Source organism: Equus przewalskii, chromosome 6, assembly GCF_037783145.1.
Source record: "Equus przewalskii isolate Varuska chromosome 6, EquPr2, whole genome shotgun sequence".
Classification (NCBI taxonomy): Eukaryota; Metazoa; Chordata; class Mammalia; order Perissodactyla; family Equidae; genus Equus; species Equus przewalskii.
The window spans coordinates 12,396,753-12,414,675 of NC_091836.1; the positions used below are offsets into that span (position 1 = coordinate 12,396,753).

General features: G+C 34.0%; 1 protein-coding gene across 1 annotated transcript; it reads right to left on the reverse strand.

Annotated features, from left to right (window-relative positions):
• Positions 1-2,880: 2,880 nt before the first annotated feature.
• ANGPTL5 (angiopoietin like 5) lies at positions 2,881-17,501 on the reverse strand. The gene is made up of 8 exons (XM_008543705.2): positions 17,333-17,501; positions 15,361-15,505; positions 13,691-13,794; positions 12,714-12,807; positions 10,491-10,591; positions 8,699-8,819; positions 6,385-6,570; positions 2,881-3,450 (listed from the first exon to the last, which is right to left on the reverse strand). The coding sequence occupies exons 1-8, from the start codon at positions 17,426-17,428 to the stop codon at positions 3,131-3,133; spliced, it is 1,167 nt and encodes a 388-aa protein (XP_008541927.2). The 5' UTR covers positions 17,429-17,501; the 3' UTR covers positions 2,881-3,130.
• Between the last annotated feature and the right edge of the window lie 422 nt (positions 17,502-17,923).

The window sequence follows — 17,923 nt, forward strand, 5'->3', positions numbered from 1 at the left end:
AAAGTTAGAGAGATGTGTTCTTTTTGGCCTGGAAGAAAGCAAATATCCATCCTGTAAACCTCCCATGGAGGCCACAAGGCAAGGAAGAGCAGGCAGCCTTTAGGAGCTAAGAGTGGAACCAGCTCACAGCTGGATGGACAACAGGCACGTCAATCCCAATCACAAAGAAATGAATTCTGTCAACAACCAATGAGCTTAGAAGAGGTCCCTAAACTCAGATGAGAGCTCAGGCTGGATGACAACATGCTTTAAGCCTCATGATACCATGAGCAGAAAACCCACCCACACCTTGCCAGACATCTGACCTACAGAACTGTGCTAATGAGTGTCATTGAAAGCCACTAAGTTTGCGGTAATTTGTTACACAGTAATTATATATATATATATATATATACATTTATGATATACTTTCACAATCAATACATCAAGGCCCCATCAATTCTTTTTCACATTTCTTTTTCAATTCTTTTTCAAAGGTATAATGAATGTCCTCATTCATTACACTTACGGAGGGACTTCAGATCTTCTCAAATTTCAAAAAAAAAATCCTGTTGACCTTTTGTGGTGTCCTTATGGTAAATATACGGATTACTTTGGAGACAGATCTCAATAGCCTAAAGGTTCATTGTTTCCCTCCTTTGGCAGCTTATCAAAGAGCAGGCTCAGGTGACCTGCAGTGGCTCAATGGAAAGAGCAGGCTAGTACCAGCCACTGAGCTTCAGTGGGCTCCCCCTTTCAAACAAGGCCATTTCTCAACCATGAAGCTTGTACTGTTACAAAACTGCCCTCCCAGAGCACACAGCTCATTAAGGTAAGTAGGCTCTCCTACCTGCCAGCCTGTACGTTTTTTCCCAATAAACCCTATTTCCTATCACCAGTGAAGTGGTGCATGTCAGTGACCCCCTTGGTATGACCTAAGTCCTCCCCACACATTGTTCCTGCAACTCCAAACAGCTCTTCGTTCTCACACCCACTAGTCAACTTCATACATCTGGGGCCTTTTGCATCAAATCTTTTACTAGAAGATCATGGTTGCGTTGCTCTTTAGAGTCATATGGCTCAATAATGTTTTATAATTATTTTCAAGTTAAATTATTTTTTTAACTGGACACAGTTTCAATGTTTATGGATAATTCAAGTGTAAGTTGTTGAAAGAATAAAGTATTTGTATTTTTAAGTGGCACCATTTATCCAGGGAAGTCCTGAGATCTGGAAAAAATGAATCTATAATGATATCATGCAGACCATAGTCATGTGACTGTGACCTTTTATGCCCACTTGTATGAAATGTGGACCTGCTGTTGGGGTAGTAGATAGCAAAAATGGAACAGGCATCCTGATCCCTTAGCTTCTTCTCAGGATCAGGTCATTTCATTTCTGGGAGTCTGAGACTCAGAATTATTATCCAAAGTATTCTTTCTCTTTGCAATGGGGTTTGAGCCTTCTTAATATTTTACAGCTTCTCACAAAGCATCCTGGGAGCCATTATCCCTTAGCCATTCAAAATCAAATATATCTTCCCACTCCCAAGCCCAAAGAAATTAACATTTCTTACTGCTCTCTGAGTCCGTCTTTCTCTTAACATCCCCAATTTATTCCCATTCTGCTTTTACCCTCTGTGTTCCGTTATCTCTGTAGCGTTTATGGTGGGATAAAAACGTGAAGCCCTAGACCTTGCAATGCAGTGAAGGATGTTGCCCCTGTACAGACTCAGCAAGAATTTCAAGGTCAAGAATCCACTCATGAGATGTGTCTTGCTAAGTAACAAAATGATTTCCTTAATTTGTAAATAAATTGTTCTGGTGTTTGTATTACTCCAGGTATAAAAAGTGGTGAACCCACACTTGTGCGCTCCTCCAACCTGGTAGACATCTTACTCCACTGCAGAGACATGGGCCTCATCTCTGCCTCTAAGAGATGCATAGGAGGCCATGGGGAAACACGTTCATTCAACTGCAACCTTATCTCATGTACATTCTGCACATCATTTATTCCTGCTTAGAGAAGAGATCAAAGTGAAAGCAATCCTGAAAGGTGACCATGTCATTTTTGCCTAATCCTGAACTCACATCAGATTCTGTGTTCTGATCTAGCTTAGTCCTCTTCTCAGCTCAGATATCTCACCCTCACATCTACATCCTCATATGTAATTTTAATTCAGTCCTCTTCTCATCTCATTTTTCAGCTACTTCTACCCTCCTTTGTACATTGTCTAATTCTAACTCTGGACAAAGTACTTTTCTGTTCAATACTAATTCTTAATTGTTTCCCTCATCTTTCTTATCAATAATTGACACTTGGCCCAGCATGTTCCCTCTTGTGTTTTCCCATGGAATCCTTACCACTTCAACTCCTTCCAACTTAGTGGAAAAAGTGAAGGGGACCAGCTTGCTCCCAGAGCTACCTCTAGGCCACTGATTCATCACTCTTTCTCCACTGTCCTTCATTTAAAGTTCATACCATTCCTATTGAGTTAAATAAGAGTTAAGATAGAAATGTATTTTAGAATGCAACTGATCAAGATATAAACATACAGCAAATGTATTATAAAAACGAATAAAATTATTAACCACAATAAAATGTGAAAATGAGGATGACTCTATTTTTGCAGCAAACTCTTATTACCTGTAGAATATTGTAGAAACACCTGGAAATAGTAAGGTTTTTAAACCATATGAAGTTTATATGTTAATCAGCATGAAGTTATTCTTTTAATTGTCTTCAATAGAAATTATCTGTAGATTATAGAGTTAACCATTTCGAATGAATATAGAAATAAGTATAATGCTCTCTTCAATATTCCTAATAAGCTACTATGGTTTAATGCTTTAAAGAAAAGAGAAAATCCTTTAAAAGGACAACAGACTCCAGGAAGACAAGTTGTAATTTACTTAAAACAAATTTTATTACATATTGTCAATAGAATTAGTAGTAAAAGCCTACATTGAACCATGTTTTCTTTTATAAAACTCTACAAAATTAAAGATTTCTAATTAAACTCTTAAGACCTAGATGTCATCTATAGTTAAATTTTGGCTAGTTTAAAACACTCAGTAAAAAGAGAAACTATGTAAAATCTTATATATTATCAAAAATAACTGTGGAATGTGCATTGGAATTTAAAATGAGATTATTTAAAATACGGATTGTAAGTTCTTCTAATTTTCATTGAAACAGATTTAATCTTGACAGGTGAGTTGTTTTTGGTCCATGTGCCCCACTGAATTCCAGTTGCAAGCAATCTGCCGGGGAAGTGATGGATGCCATTCAGATTTGCTAGACCACATTGGTTGAACCACCAGCCAGTGTTATTATTGAGGTGACTACAGCTCTTTACAGACTGACCATTGATCAGGCATGCAGGGCGACATTCATCATTATCAACATCTGATGTGCTGAAAGGCATTGCATTTTGATTATCTTCTTTTTTGAAGCCCCGGAATGCATCACCTAGATAAAATAAATTTTTTTAAATGACTAAATTTAAAGGCACTTTCTGTAATTTTAATTGACCTTTACCAGCTTATTATGCAAAAGCATTGCATCTAGAAATAAGATTTAAATTATTTTCTACCAGGTATCATATTAAAATATCTCCTCTAGATTGCAATATGTCAAAATCTGATGATGAATTCCTCAACACAATAGGCATCTTTAAGTGGATATTCAATATGAAATCACAATCCAAATGGAAGTTTGGCTGCATAGACAGAATCAGATAAATTAGGCCAAAAAACGATGGTATATACCTGTCATACTTCAAGGGAGAGTAATGTGATGATTGGTAATTTAGGAGAAGAAAATAATTTACATCTAAGAGGTTTTCATATCACTACCATTTTACAACACTTTAGGTAGAGAGATATGGATGAATGTGAAACTTCTACCTTTAAAAAACTTAGATTTGTAACTCCAAAAGTTGTTTGGTTTCATTTAGGGACCACTAAGTTTATATCCAAAATGCCCATGTCCTCAAGAAAAACTTAGGTACACTACCGAGGTGTGCCTTTTCTTCATGGCTCCCCACAAGATGAATGGACTAATTGGATAGTGGTTAAGACAGTACAATTTCTAAGGAGTTTACATTGGACGTTGTATATATGGTATCTCTGATATTCACAATAACCTGCAAAGATTAAGTATTTTGGCCAAGGAAATCCAGTTAACTAAGTGGCAGGGGTGGGAGTCATGTTTTGTTTTATAAAAATTATATAAATAAAACATTCTAATTAGTCCGTTGTACCTAGATTTCACCTATAGGGAAACTTTGCATATGTTGGAAACACTAACTACAAGTGAAGCTATGTAAAATCTTTGAAGAATTCAAAGCACACGTTTGTTACATCATGCTTCCAAATGTTTGGCATCTCTTGAGATATGTCTTTGAGGAATCTGAAGAACTTCATTAGCAGTCGTGGCCTGTCCTATACCTCTACCCCAGAGCACCTGACTCTGCACTTCACGAAAAAAAAAATGCCCACACTGCAAGAATTCGCAGGGAGAATATATTTCCAACACCCACACGGTACAATGCCTTTCAGAAGTTCAAGTGAGAGAGACAATGCTTACGAAGCATTGCCTAAATTATATGATGCCTCCACAGAAACTCTCCCGGGATAAAGTCCAACCGTCGGAAGGCTCATACGTCAAATCGGCTCTTCACTGGATTATATTTAATAAATTTTAAAATACTATGCATAGGTCTATTTTTTAAGAAATAGCCTATGAAAAGTCATTACCGTATTTTCTGCAAGAGTGTAGAGAACATGGCGTTTAGTTTTCTCTGAGAACCTAGAGCAAAAGTCTCTCGAGTTTTAGAATCAGGAATATTTTCCTTTTCATGGAACAACTGTGTTGCTCACATGTTCAAGTATCATATTTCTATTCTTGCTCTGACACATGATCACACTGAACCCCCTGGTTTTATCTATGTTTCTATCTTTACATTCTATTGATCCTTTTTCTTTATTTTGATTATATTATGTGATCAATAGTTGAAAGTTACTTAACAACCTTATTGGGAAAGTATAGATTAGGGCATGGCAAAATTTGATGGTTCTGTGTTGAAAAAATTTTTTGCCATTAGAAATTTTGTCCCCTAATTAGATCCTAATTGTCTTTAAGAGAAATCTCACATAAACTTTTCCTAACATAGTATGTTCCATATTTAGATGGATCTTTACACGTTTAGAAAGGAAGCATTAAACATTATATATTGTAACTCTTTAAAATTTTGCCTTTATATCAAAATTTTAAAGATTTCAGACTTTCACCTACTATCCCAAGGCTAAGCCCCCTCAGATGTCATAGACTAACCATACCACACAACTCTTCCTGCCTGGTAATTTTCCTCCTCTGTGCCTTAACTCAAGCCACTCTCTTTGCCAACATTCCTTTGCCAAAAGCCTATCTATTCCTCCAAGAGAAGATGAGTGGTTCTCAATTATAAAGATGCCAACATATCCATCTGTAAATGCAAACACCTGGACTCAAATTTACTGAATCAGATTCTGCAGGGCTTTCAAAATCTTCTCAAGGTTAATCTAACATTAACCTCTTGTTGAAAGCTACTTCTCCATGAAGATTTTTTATATGCAATTCATGAATCATTTTCTCCCTCTCGTTAACCTCCAAAGCTCTATCAGTATTCTGTTTTCAGTTTTATCTATCTACCCCTCTATTTTGTGATCAGTTAAATAGTTGGGAATATATCTCATTCATTTTTGGATTTCTAACAGTAAATACACATAATGAACAAGTACCATGATGAGCAACAACAGGAAAGTTAAATTTAGTATTTCTTGACTCAGATTTAAAATTTCAGCATCAAAATAGCAAATTTAACATCAAGTATTTTGAAGTTCTAACAAATTAAATTTATTTGGAAATGAGTAGATGTACTGAAGTATAGTGAAAAAACACTAAATTAGTTGTTATATCAACCTGGGTCCTGGCCCTGGCTCAGACATAATAAGCTGTGAATCTTGGGCAAGTCACTTAATCTTTCAGGTCTCTTCACTTGTAAAGTTAGAAGAGTAGAGATCAGCTCTAATGTTCTATGATTTCTAAATTCAGCCTCTCTGAACATGAAAATGTAAATAATACCTTCCCAGCCTACCCACAGGCTCTCAAACTAAAGAATCAATTGAGATTACATATGGAAAATTGCTTTGAAGAGTATATAGCACTTCAAAATCAATGATGTGGTGCAACAACCATAGCAGAATTTCAAAACTCAAGACTTGGAGGGTTTTCTCATACCTAATCTATTCTGTTACCAGTTGTGTGTCATATACCAAGAGAAATGCATTACTTTTAACTTCGCCTAATATTGAGTCAGTTATATTTAAATGTCCTGGATAATTTTAGGAATAAAAAGCTTACCAGCAGTTCCTGAATACCGTCCTAAGTGCATTTTAAAAAACCTTGTTTCATCCTCTAGCCAAAAGTTATCATATGATGCATAAGCGAATGTGTCATCTTCAGATTCCAATGTCACATACAGCATAAAACTGGTATTTTTCTGATTTACTATATAAAAAATCTTTTTTAGTCCTAGCCAAAATTCACCTGTAAAAAAAAAATGCTTTTTTAAATATATTGTAATGCAAATTAGAATAACCCTTCATTATTTAGTGTTTGGTGGTGTTAAATGTTTCAATAACTCTGAAATGGCTCACCTAAACCCTTTGAGGGACTGGATGGCCCTAGTTCAAATCATCAGTGTTTGCCTAATTTACCAAAAAAAAATATCTCCCCACTTCCACTTCCCTAGACTGGGATAACTAGACTTTGTTTCATTTTTCTCTCTCCAAATTAAATTCAAAAGTACATTTAAAAATTAATTGAGTAAAAAGTCAAGTTTTACCTTAAGGCACGTCAACAAAAAGTCAGTTGACATGTTTTGGCAGGTAACAAAATGATGTAAACTGGTAAATGTAAGAGATTTAACCTCCAAATCAGCAGTTCCTAGAGACAAATTTCCTGATAATGCTCAGTTGAAATTGTTTTTGTCTGTCTTTGAGAATAATCCTTTGAGAACAAATATTTCTTTGTTATAATGAAGCTTGTCAGTTACCTATGAATGCAAACGTAATGTTTCCAATGAATGGAAATCTGAAATATTCCCAGGTTTAGAGTCAATATTTCCAAGATGATTGTAGATCTAGGACGAATTATTAACACCCCTAATTCAGACTGCATAGTTCTTGCATGCATATTCTAGCCAATGGCTTTCTACCTCCCCCTACTCAATGTGGCATAGCCTAAATGTGTACACTCCTGCTCTGAAATATATCCCTCCACCTGAATTATGAAATTACTACAGGAAGTAAGGGTCTAGTCAGAATAAACTTCAAAAAATTGGGGGACAATGTGACATCATTCAAACTCTTAAAACTATAGCTTAGAGGGTTTACAGCAGCATTTTACCTACACACTCACTTAGAATTGAAAAGTATTCTGAACAAGTACAGGAAGAAAGGGGGTACAGAAAGTAAGAAAGAAGTATAGGAAGTAAGACAGGTTCTTAGGGGTCTGTGTAGTGTTTCAAAGTCTATGACTCTCCAATTTGTGTCCCTGCCATCTTTCCCCTCTACCCCAATGCCAAATTTAAGACTGAACAATATATTTTCCTTAATCCTAAGTTTGTTTTTAAAAATATCCCAAGTGCAAACAGTCTGTTTACATGAAGGATACCTGCCTGAAGACCTTTTCATCAAAATTTATACAACTTCCCCATAGAAATAAGCATAATATAAGGAAGATGACAATTCAAAGCCTCTGGATCCATGACAACTTCATTCAGGAGAAAGCACTCACTGGAAATTTACAGGTAATGCTAAGAAAACGTAAGTATATTAACTGTGCTCCACAGCATGGCAGCTATTTGGCCTTATATGTAACATTTTATTACATTTCATGCCCCTTCTAAAATCACTGGCATGCCGTAGAGTTTTTAGCACTAGGATTAACACCACCACTTACTAAATCCTCGGGTAACATTATTACGGGATATTAAAGATTTACATTATAACAACAGTAACTTAAAATAACAGCATAAAAATGCTGAAAATAAGTCGCGTAAGTTCCAACTAATGTAAAATTCTACAGTGTTCAGAAACACTGATGTTTCTATTCGCCAAGAAAAGTGATGCTGCCATCTAGCAATGATGTAAATAGATTTCACAATTCACCTGAGGTTTACATTTTTAAAATTTTCAACATAGTGATTTTAATTGATATTTTTATAAAGCACTACTCCCAGTTGACATGATTCAAATTTGTACAGCCATGTACCTAAATTTTCCATTTCATTTGCTTGCATAGACACAGCATACATCTCAAGAATTTCAAGATCCGTGATAACCCTGCCCATTCAGTTTTTCATTCTGCAAATAGTTGTAGAGCCCTTGCTAGAACTCTAATAGGTACGTGGTAGATACTTAATAAGTACTCGATTTATAATTTTCATTCAAATCACATTTCAACAGGTATCTAAAAATTTCCAAATCCCAATTGAAGAGCTACTTATTTTAAATAAGTTGGCATATGAAGAGAGAGTAATTTAAGTCATATGTTGATATTCACATGGATTTGCTATTTTTTACTGACAATTTGACCAATAGAGAGAAACAGTTTATAGGTGTAATGCCAAAAAGAAGAAAAAAAGATAGAAGAGAAATAAATAAAATTTGACCTAAAAGGTCGCCAAATCCATCCAGATAATCACACCACAACCTTTGGAAATCAATTATCCCATCAATCCTTTTCTGTATTACAGTCCATCCACCTCCTCTGTAATCCATGTCACACATTACCTAAAATAGACCCAGAAAAGACAAAAATAACATACGATTATTTTCATTCTTTTATATAAAACTCATGTTTCACCCTTAAGCCTAGAGAAAGAGAAGATACTTCCACTGAAAGGTTCCACTGCAATTGTATGCCATTAATACGTGCAGATTTTTTTTAAGTCGCTAGAAAAAATACTGTTTAGCATAAAACAAACTTGTAGTTAACCTGAGTATAGTCCCTACATCAGTCACTTTTTAAAACATATTAAGTGTTTGTAGCATTTTAAGGTCAGCCTTTTATTTCTCAACCTTATAAATAATTTTCAGTTGAGGAATAACTGTACATTCAGATGTAGCAGAATGATGTATTTCTTTATAAATTAACTTTTCCTCTGAATTAAAATACTGATTTTTTTTAAACAGTGTTAAATATGCCCATGTGCCTATCTTTGATTGCTCTTTTCTCCAAAAGCCTAGAAGGCCTGTGTTCAGACTGGAATTTTTAGACAGAAAGGGATGATCTGTATCCCCAGCAGGCACTCATAGGTGCATCTGTTGGTACTGTGTAAAATGCCCTTAAGAGGAAAACTGTAGGGGACCCATGGAAGTGACATAGGGAGGAAATCAAAGCAATCCTCTCCATCAGAAACTCTCTGCACAGAGACAGAGAAAGGCAGTGTGGAAGAAGTAAGGGAACCAATACGCTCCTACAAAAGAGGCAATTATGCATCCCACTCTTCACAAAATTAGAAGTCTTCCCTTTCTACATCTGTTCAGGCCCATTTTTGAATCTGTAGGCGAAGCAATTTAGGTAATTTTAAAATTATTTCCCCCTTAATTCCCAATTTTTTGACGTCTTGTCAATAGATGTCAAAAAATAATGTTAGTAACTCTAAGAAGAGAAACTGGTAGCATCTACTTAGAAAAAATGTATTTTATTGTGTAATAAAGACTATCAATGTGATATCAGTATCATAAACTTTCTTATGTACAAAAAAGTACCCAGGAAAATTTTATATATACAATTTTTATATATATTATTATATTATATATAATATAATAATATATTTCCTGTCAATAATATACAATTTCTAGTAGAAATGTCTTCTAGAAATCCTAGTATAGAGCTACTAAGGATAGACATAAGAGTAATTTATTTTATTCAGTTTAAGAATGCATCAGCTTCTCAATCTAACACTTTAATGAAAGGTTTTTTAAATTATTAATTTCTTATACAATCACGTAAACTCACTTGTCAGCCAAAGAAATTATAACCATATATAGGAAGGGGAATCAAAAGTATTTTTAGTAAGCTCCAAGGCAAAGCACACCGTTATTTTCTAATACCCATAAGCTAATTAAAGCAACTAAGTATTTATATTGCATAGTTCTACCTGCTATAAGGATAATATAAGATCTTGTACCAAATGGATTTATTTTAAGGAGTGTAACCATGAGAACTCAAATAGAAAGGTGAAAGATAGATTCTCTAGTTCTTTTACTGGTTTGTGGTTTGGGCAATGAATTCCAGAACACCAAAATTTTGAAACTGTAACTTTTACTAATTTATTTAAAATTTTTCAAAAAAAATAAATGTTCAAACAATTAAATTTTTAACATTAATTAAATTGGTTAGATGCTTATTCTATTCCATATAATAATATAATTCCATATAATAAGGGAAAACTTTACCTCAAATGGATAACTAGATCCTTCTGGGTAGATTATATATAAACCACTTGGTGTTTTGGTGACAGACCCAACGGTATCTTTAATATCAGTACAGTCTAAACCTATAAAAGTAAAATTAGTTACTTACGATATTTTCAATTACAATCAAGACAATCATTTTACTATAGAGAATTGACAGTGCTATCTGAAATTATTATTGTAATTTCCATTAATGATATGATGATTTTAACTTCTTGGAAATGAAAAATGATCTCAACTTTAGAAATAAGGAGAAAAATACATGGAAGAACTGAGATTAAAGAATTTATGCTGCAATGAACCTTCACTAATAACATTACTGTTAGTGATTAGTATTCCATACTGTTTAAAAGTTTCATTTGGGATCAACATTTATTTAATATATTTTATAATTATGCATTCTCTTGCCCAACAAATAATGCCCTTTCAGGAGTCTAGGCTTATCTTGGGGGCATAACATGTAAAGGAAACCTACATGAATGGGGAGGAGAAAGCCCAAAGGAATTAAGTAGATTAACTGCTACTGACACATCCTTGATTACTCTATTTAAAACTCCAGAGACTCTAATATGCTAGGGACCACTATTACAAATGGCCAAAGGGAGAAGAGGGGGAAATCACTTTCTTCACAAGGAAGAAATTATGTTTGAAGCTAGAGCCTGCTCTGTTGACAATAGTTAGAACTCCAGCGGGAATTGTAAACATATTATGTGGATATGACATCTTACTCTATGATACTGTACTCTCTGTATTATGTTTTATAAATGTAAGAAAATAAATTCAACCCTTACAATGTAAATTACCCAGAGAAACAAACCTGAAAGCCTGGGACTCCCGAGCCAGAAGCCTGGTTAGAGCCCTATTTCTGTTCTTCACCAGCCCAGAACCATTAGTTAAGTTACTTATCCTCTTTTCTTCTTGTGTAATATGCCTAATAATAATACTACCTACTTCATAGTGTTATTCTGACGATTTACATAGTAAGGCATTCTGTAAAGCACTGCACAGTGCCTAGCACACAGTCAGTACACAGAAGATGTCATCTACAAAAAATTAGCTACAAAAAATTGTTTGCTTTCCCCTTCATTTCCAGGAGACATAGATTTGTTGCCTTTGTTCTGAATTGCTGAGATATTCTGATAATACCTTTGTGCTCAGATATATGATAGAAGTTCACAGTGAAGGACTGATCTGGGTTGAAATAGCTACTTTGCCGTCACCATCCAAATAAGTCTGAACAGATTACTTCCATTTCTCTGGGCTGCCTATTCTTCATCTGATGATGATGATAATCATAGCAAATCCTTATATTGTCTTACTACGTATCAGGCAATATTTTAAGAGCTTTTCCTGTATTTACTCATTTAATCCTCACAACAATGGTGTGAGGTAGGCACTATCAGTTCACTGATGAGGAAACTGATAACAAGGACACATGGATCAGGGATTTGAAGGAAGCGGTCTGACATCAGAGTTTATGCTCTGAACCACCATGTTACACTACCTACCTAGGGATGGTGGCGTAATAAATGAGACACAATAAAATAATAGAAAATAACAAAACAACATGTAAAAGTGCCTGTCTTAGTACTCAACACATAGGAGATTCTCAGTAACTGTTTATTCCCTTCCCTTTGTAAGGAAAAAAGAAAGCTCATACACTAGGCCTTCAATAATATTTGCTTGGAATTTTTTGATATTGTTTCACATTTTTCTTAGAAATGTAAGCCTCTAGGAATCGCTACATTGTATTTTAGTACAAAAAGTACTAAATTCCGGTTTATTTCTGTCTTAAGTTTCTTTTCAAATTTTATATCCCAATTTGAAACATTTCAAACACATCAAAAATGCTTTTTACAGGTGGGAGGAACTCTGAAACTTTCTTTTCCTCTAACTGAAGATTAATTATTAATAAAATGTAAAGGGAAGCCCAGAATTCAGTTACATAAAGCTATGCTGTTTTCAACAGATTTGGAATAGCTGTGTACAGCCATGGCTTTCAAGTGGTCACAAAAGTTTCCCAATTTAGGGAAGTACACATTGTCTGGGTTGAAATTTGCTTAATGGCAGATATTACTCCTCCAGTCTGTTAGATTCTAGTGAGCAGTATTTTTTAAACAAAACTTCTAAATGCACCAACTTGTCCAGGAAAATTTCAAGCAACGAAAGACAAGTATGAAGAGGCTGAAATACCAAAGTTCTCACCATGTGACTGAACTGGTCTGTGAGGAAAAGGATCCAGCTGTTTTCTAAAAACTTCAGTAGTCAAAAGGAGAACTCGATTCATGAGCTCATTAACCTAAACACACATGCACACATTTAAGCAAATTTATATTTGAAGAAACCTTTAGCTGAATTCTGTAACTGATACCTCTAAGCCTCTTATAAATCCAGCTCTGAAAAATATATAATGCCCATTTTTCTGCACTGAATCCCTTACGGCTTTAACAAAGCAGTAAAGGCATAGCTAAACAGCAATCGTTAAATTTAGTACCGTTTATCTCCTGCACATTGCTTTTATCTGCTCATTTTCGCATTTGACTGCTCCTGCAAATCTGTTCTTTCTATCTTGCCTGAACCATCCCTGTAGTTTCTTATCTGGTCTCCCTGCCTCCTCCCTCTGCTCTTCCTCAAGTCATCCTCCACACCAGCTGCCAATCTAATCATTTCATTTCCCTGCTCAGACACTTCGGTGACTCCTTGGTGTGGCACGATTTAGTTCCTGTTTCTTTAAGTCAGTTTTCCCTATATACCCTCAACCTCACCAGCTATTCCACCTCTGCACCAATTTCAAGTAGATCGCCAGAATGGAATGCCTTACCCTTCTTACCTAACCTCTGTGACCTTTGAAATATTTATTCATCTTTCATGACTCAGTTCACAAGCTCTATTATCTGGGAAGATTTCTTTCATCTCAGATCTTGGATATCACTTTTGTGTCATTCTAACAGCAATCACAACATTTTCAATACATTTTCCTGCCCCCCTAGACTGTGTAACGCTTAAGTGGAGGTCCATTTTTTTGTGATTGCTTTCTGTTTGCCTGAGGTTTACAATGATGCATCTAACATGGTAGGCACTAAATAGATGTCTGGACATGAAGGCACTAAAAATTAATGATTGCACCTCCAGCTAACACTATCATTATACACATGCAATACCAAACACTAAAAAATCCATACCTGATTAGATAAATAATCCAAGGAAGCTTGCTGCTCATCCATCATATTTCTTAGCAGTTTTTTAGTATTTCGTGTGTAAGAAACAATAGAATTTTGCAAATTTCCTTAAATCATAAAAAACGTGTTTGCTAAATATTATATTGTTACAGAAAATAATTACAGTAAAAATAATGAATTTCACATGATTTTGGGTAAATATGTAAACACAATATATCTCTATCTAAATACTCAGAATTGTATATTCTAATTAGTATATTTTTCATTTAACTCAAGATTAACCAAGAAAACAACTGTTTCAACACTTCTTAATGAAACTATACCTCCTAATAATTTAGATTGCCCCCAATAATTTAATCCGATATAGTTGAGAGACAATATTCTCAATACCAATTCTCATGTTATAAAATGAGAGGTATAGAAACAGGAGGACTAAGACTTATGAATTCTTACTATATAAGAAAGTAAAAGGCAATAATTTCATATCATGCAAGCTAATTTTAAAAATTAATCGTTCTTCTAATTTTTTCTATTAATGCTATATTTTTATATAAACAAATTGCAAACACATACATATACACACACATAAAATTTTAGTCAAAAGTTTTGATTGGTTAGTTTCTGATTGAACTTTTACTATATATTTTCCTTTTTAAAAAACGCTTTTATTTTAAAACAATCTTACTTATAGAATAGTTTCAAAAACAGTACAAAGAACTTTCCTAAGTCATTCGAGAGCATGTTGCCATGATGTCCCTGGACATCCAATTATACTGATGATGTCCCTTATAAGAAAAAGAAGCACACGTTATTGCATACATTATTCTTTTAAAAAAATGTTTTATTTCTATGTTTTTAAATTCACTCTAGCAGTAGAATTACATTAATAACTCTTGATATTTTAAAATCTACCTCACTCAGCCTTATTTCTCTTTTTTACTTTCAATCGCACACTTTCTATGAGATTCTTATTCTTCCTGGATTTAGACATCTGTATTAATGGACATAAAGCTGCATTCATTGGTTTCAGAAGCCTGAGACATTTGTGTGATACATAGAATTAAGAACACAAAAGTGAGCTTTTTGTACTTTCTGACCTGGGAGTTACAATCCTATAAGAACTGGATTAGGTTATCATCTTCTCTATTTCTGATCCCCTTCTTCAACCCACTCCCTATGTACATATACTAGACCACGAAAATTACTACACTCTTACTAAATAGTTTTAACAAAAATCAGGATTTTACAACTTTTTATTTTTTATTCTTTGCTGCATAAATCAGCTGTGAATTTGTATTATACCTATTGGAGAAGTTATCCAATATTGGTGAATTTCCTCCTTAAAGCTAAGGTAAAATTTCTCAGCGTTTTAGATGAAAGTAAGAAAATAGCCCTAGGTAAATTGACACAACACTACCATCAGTGCCCTCTGGCTTGTCCCTTCCCTCTGTGGTCACTTTATGCCACAGGGCTATATAGAAGAAGGATTCATTCATTTACCAAATATTTACCAAGTATCTACCACATGCCAAACCCATAAAACCTCTGGCCTAGGATTATCAGGATATATATATAAAAAGAGCCAAACAAAAGTTAAGGTATATTTTTTCCATGTCTATCCTAGAAATAATAAATCATATACCTTTATAATTGCGGTTATTTTTAATACTTACTGCACATGAAATGTTTTTCTTCTCGTGTAATTTTAGTTTTAACATCACATGATTCCTCACATTCTTCGTTATAAACAGTATCGTTACTTTTACTCTCATCTTTTGCATTAGACACATCTTCTACAATGTTAACTACTGGAGAATCCTTTACACAAAGAAATAAAAATGAGAAAGAATATATGAAATATGTTATATTACCTAATACATGATAAATAAGAAGACTATAGTGAAAAGATGAGATTTTAGGACATAACACGATGATTGTTAGAAGAAAAACATAATGAAGCAGTCAGTCCTGTGTCCTACTGGTTAAGTTCTGCGTGCTCTGCTTTGGCAGCCCAGGTTGGTTCCTGGGTGCAGACCTACACCACTCATCAGTGGCCATGCTGTGGTGGCAACCTACATACAAAATAGAGGAAGATTGGCACAGATGTTAGCTCAGGGTGAATCTTCCTCAGCAAAAAATAATAATAATAATAATAATAATAATAATAATGAATTTGTTAGTTCAAGCTTCCACAAATAAACCTTCTGGATAGATTTGGGGTATGAATAAGAAGTATATGTTAATTCAATACTTTTGCTCTCCTCTTTTCTTCTCAAATTCCAAAATGATTTATTTAGAGTCTGCTCTCCATAACTGTGGCTCTATGGCTTTGACATTTAACTTTTGCACATTTCCATGTGTGGTACAGGGCGGAGCCATCCTTTTTCCAAGAATCTTGCAATTTGAAGTTCCTTGAACATGGACTAAGAAAGTTCCCTGAGATACCAACAACATTTCTATGCCACATGGACTTCTGTCACCAATTAAGAAACATGTTGGGGTGTGGGGGGATGTGTAGGAGAATTGTTGCTTTAGTTTAAGCTAAAGTATTTACAGATTTGAGAAGTAAAGTATTTATAGATTTGAAAACTATCAGTGATAACAGAAAAAAAGCATGGAATTTTGCTTCGCAAAATCAACAACAGATGTCATTTTAAAAAGCCAACTACAGCCGTCATTCCAAAGGTATCTATTCTTGTCAATACTATTGGTTTCTTCAATGTTAAAACATTCTTTGGTAGAAGTTATATAGATTTAAATAACTCTGTTATTAAAAGAAAATAATAACAAGCTTTGTCCTCCTTTGACCTGGATATTGAGAGAAAGATAAAGAGCTAATCATATTATAAAAGGTACTTGCTCCAAAAAGATGCTTACATTTTTGTTACATAGATCTATTTTTAAATTCTTGCTCATTCCCCTCAACTCCTATAATAATTGATATATTAGATGTTTTCAAATCTAGGTTACAACTATATTTTTTCAGATCTAAATAAGATTCTTAAATTTTTAGTATTTTAGAGAATTAAATTATTAATATTTGTGGAACTTTCCTAGAATTTATTCTTGCTTCAACTGTGGAACCATGGAATTTGATACTGATACAATGGGAAATACATTTTATAACTTTTAAAAATTATAAGCCAACATTTAAATATGTATTTAAATAAGTTCAAATCCCCATCTACTCATCTACTCATAGTACTGCATATACTACATTAGCTATCATTCTGACATTGTTTTGAAAAAAATTTCTAATTTCCTAGGTATGCACTCACAAGACTGTATTTGAAATATGAAAGTTTATGGTGTTTTTTATAAAGCAAAGTGAATTTTTTTATTACCCATCAGACATTTCATTATCAAAGTTAACTGGAAAGTTGCTGGCTAGTTTTTAACCTAGGCCTGCAATTTCTTTAAAAATTTTTCACAAGAAATGTGTTAAGAGTCAATACTCAGTTTATGGTTTCCTAAGTTTAAAAATAGTATCATTTAAGCCAAGTCTAAGCATTTCTAAATAAATACTTTAATTATTCCACAAATTATATTGGGTGGCATAATTAATCTTTTCAAACATCTAATACATATCTTGAAAAATATATAACCATGCTTTTCTAGCTAAAATAATATTTCTGAAATTCTTACCGTAGAATGATGTACACAGTTACCTTGTACAGCTTCTCCACAAATAAAAATACATATATTTAAGAATAAGAATGAGGCTTGGGAAAGATACATCATATTTTTCTTGGAGAAATGAAAAGCTTCTTCAAATACCAGTCAGCTCTCTGTGAAAAGAACTACAGTGCCTAGAGACTTCAGTTAAAAACTTCTGGAAGGTGTACAAGAAAAACACAAGCCAATACTTAGTAGTTTCCATGCCCTCGTTTGAAGCAACACCCTTCATTCGAAAAACAAGTTAGCCTCTAGAGATCCTGTCATTTTAAGTTATACAAACATTTTTTATCACTGCATGCCCGCTTCATAAATCCATGCTTTTGAAATAAAGCAATAAATAGATAAATAAATAAATAAAGCAAGAATTGACAAATTCATTCAGTTTTTATGAGTCAGATTTTTTTTTTTTTGCCTTAGAAAAAAATGCCTTTCATAAGATATACCTCAATAATTGTGAACTGGTTTGCATAAAACTGGTAAGAAAGTAGAAATCAGTGATGGAGTAGGAATAGTATTACATCAGAACTATTTCTACAAAACGCGAAGTAGAAATTTAAT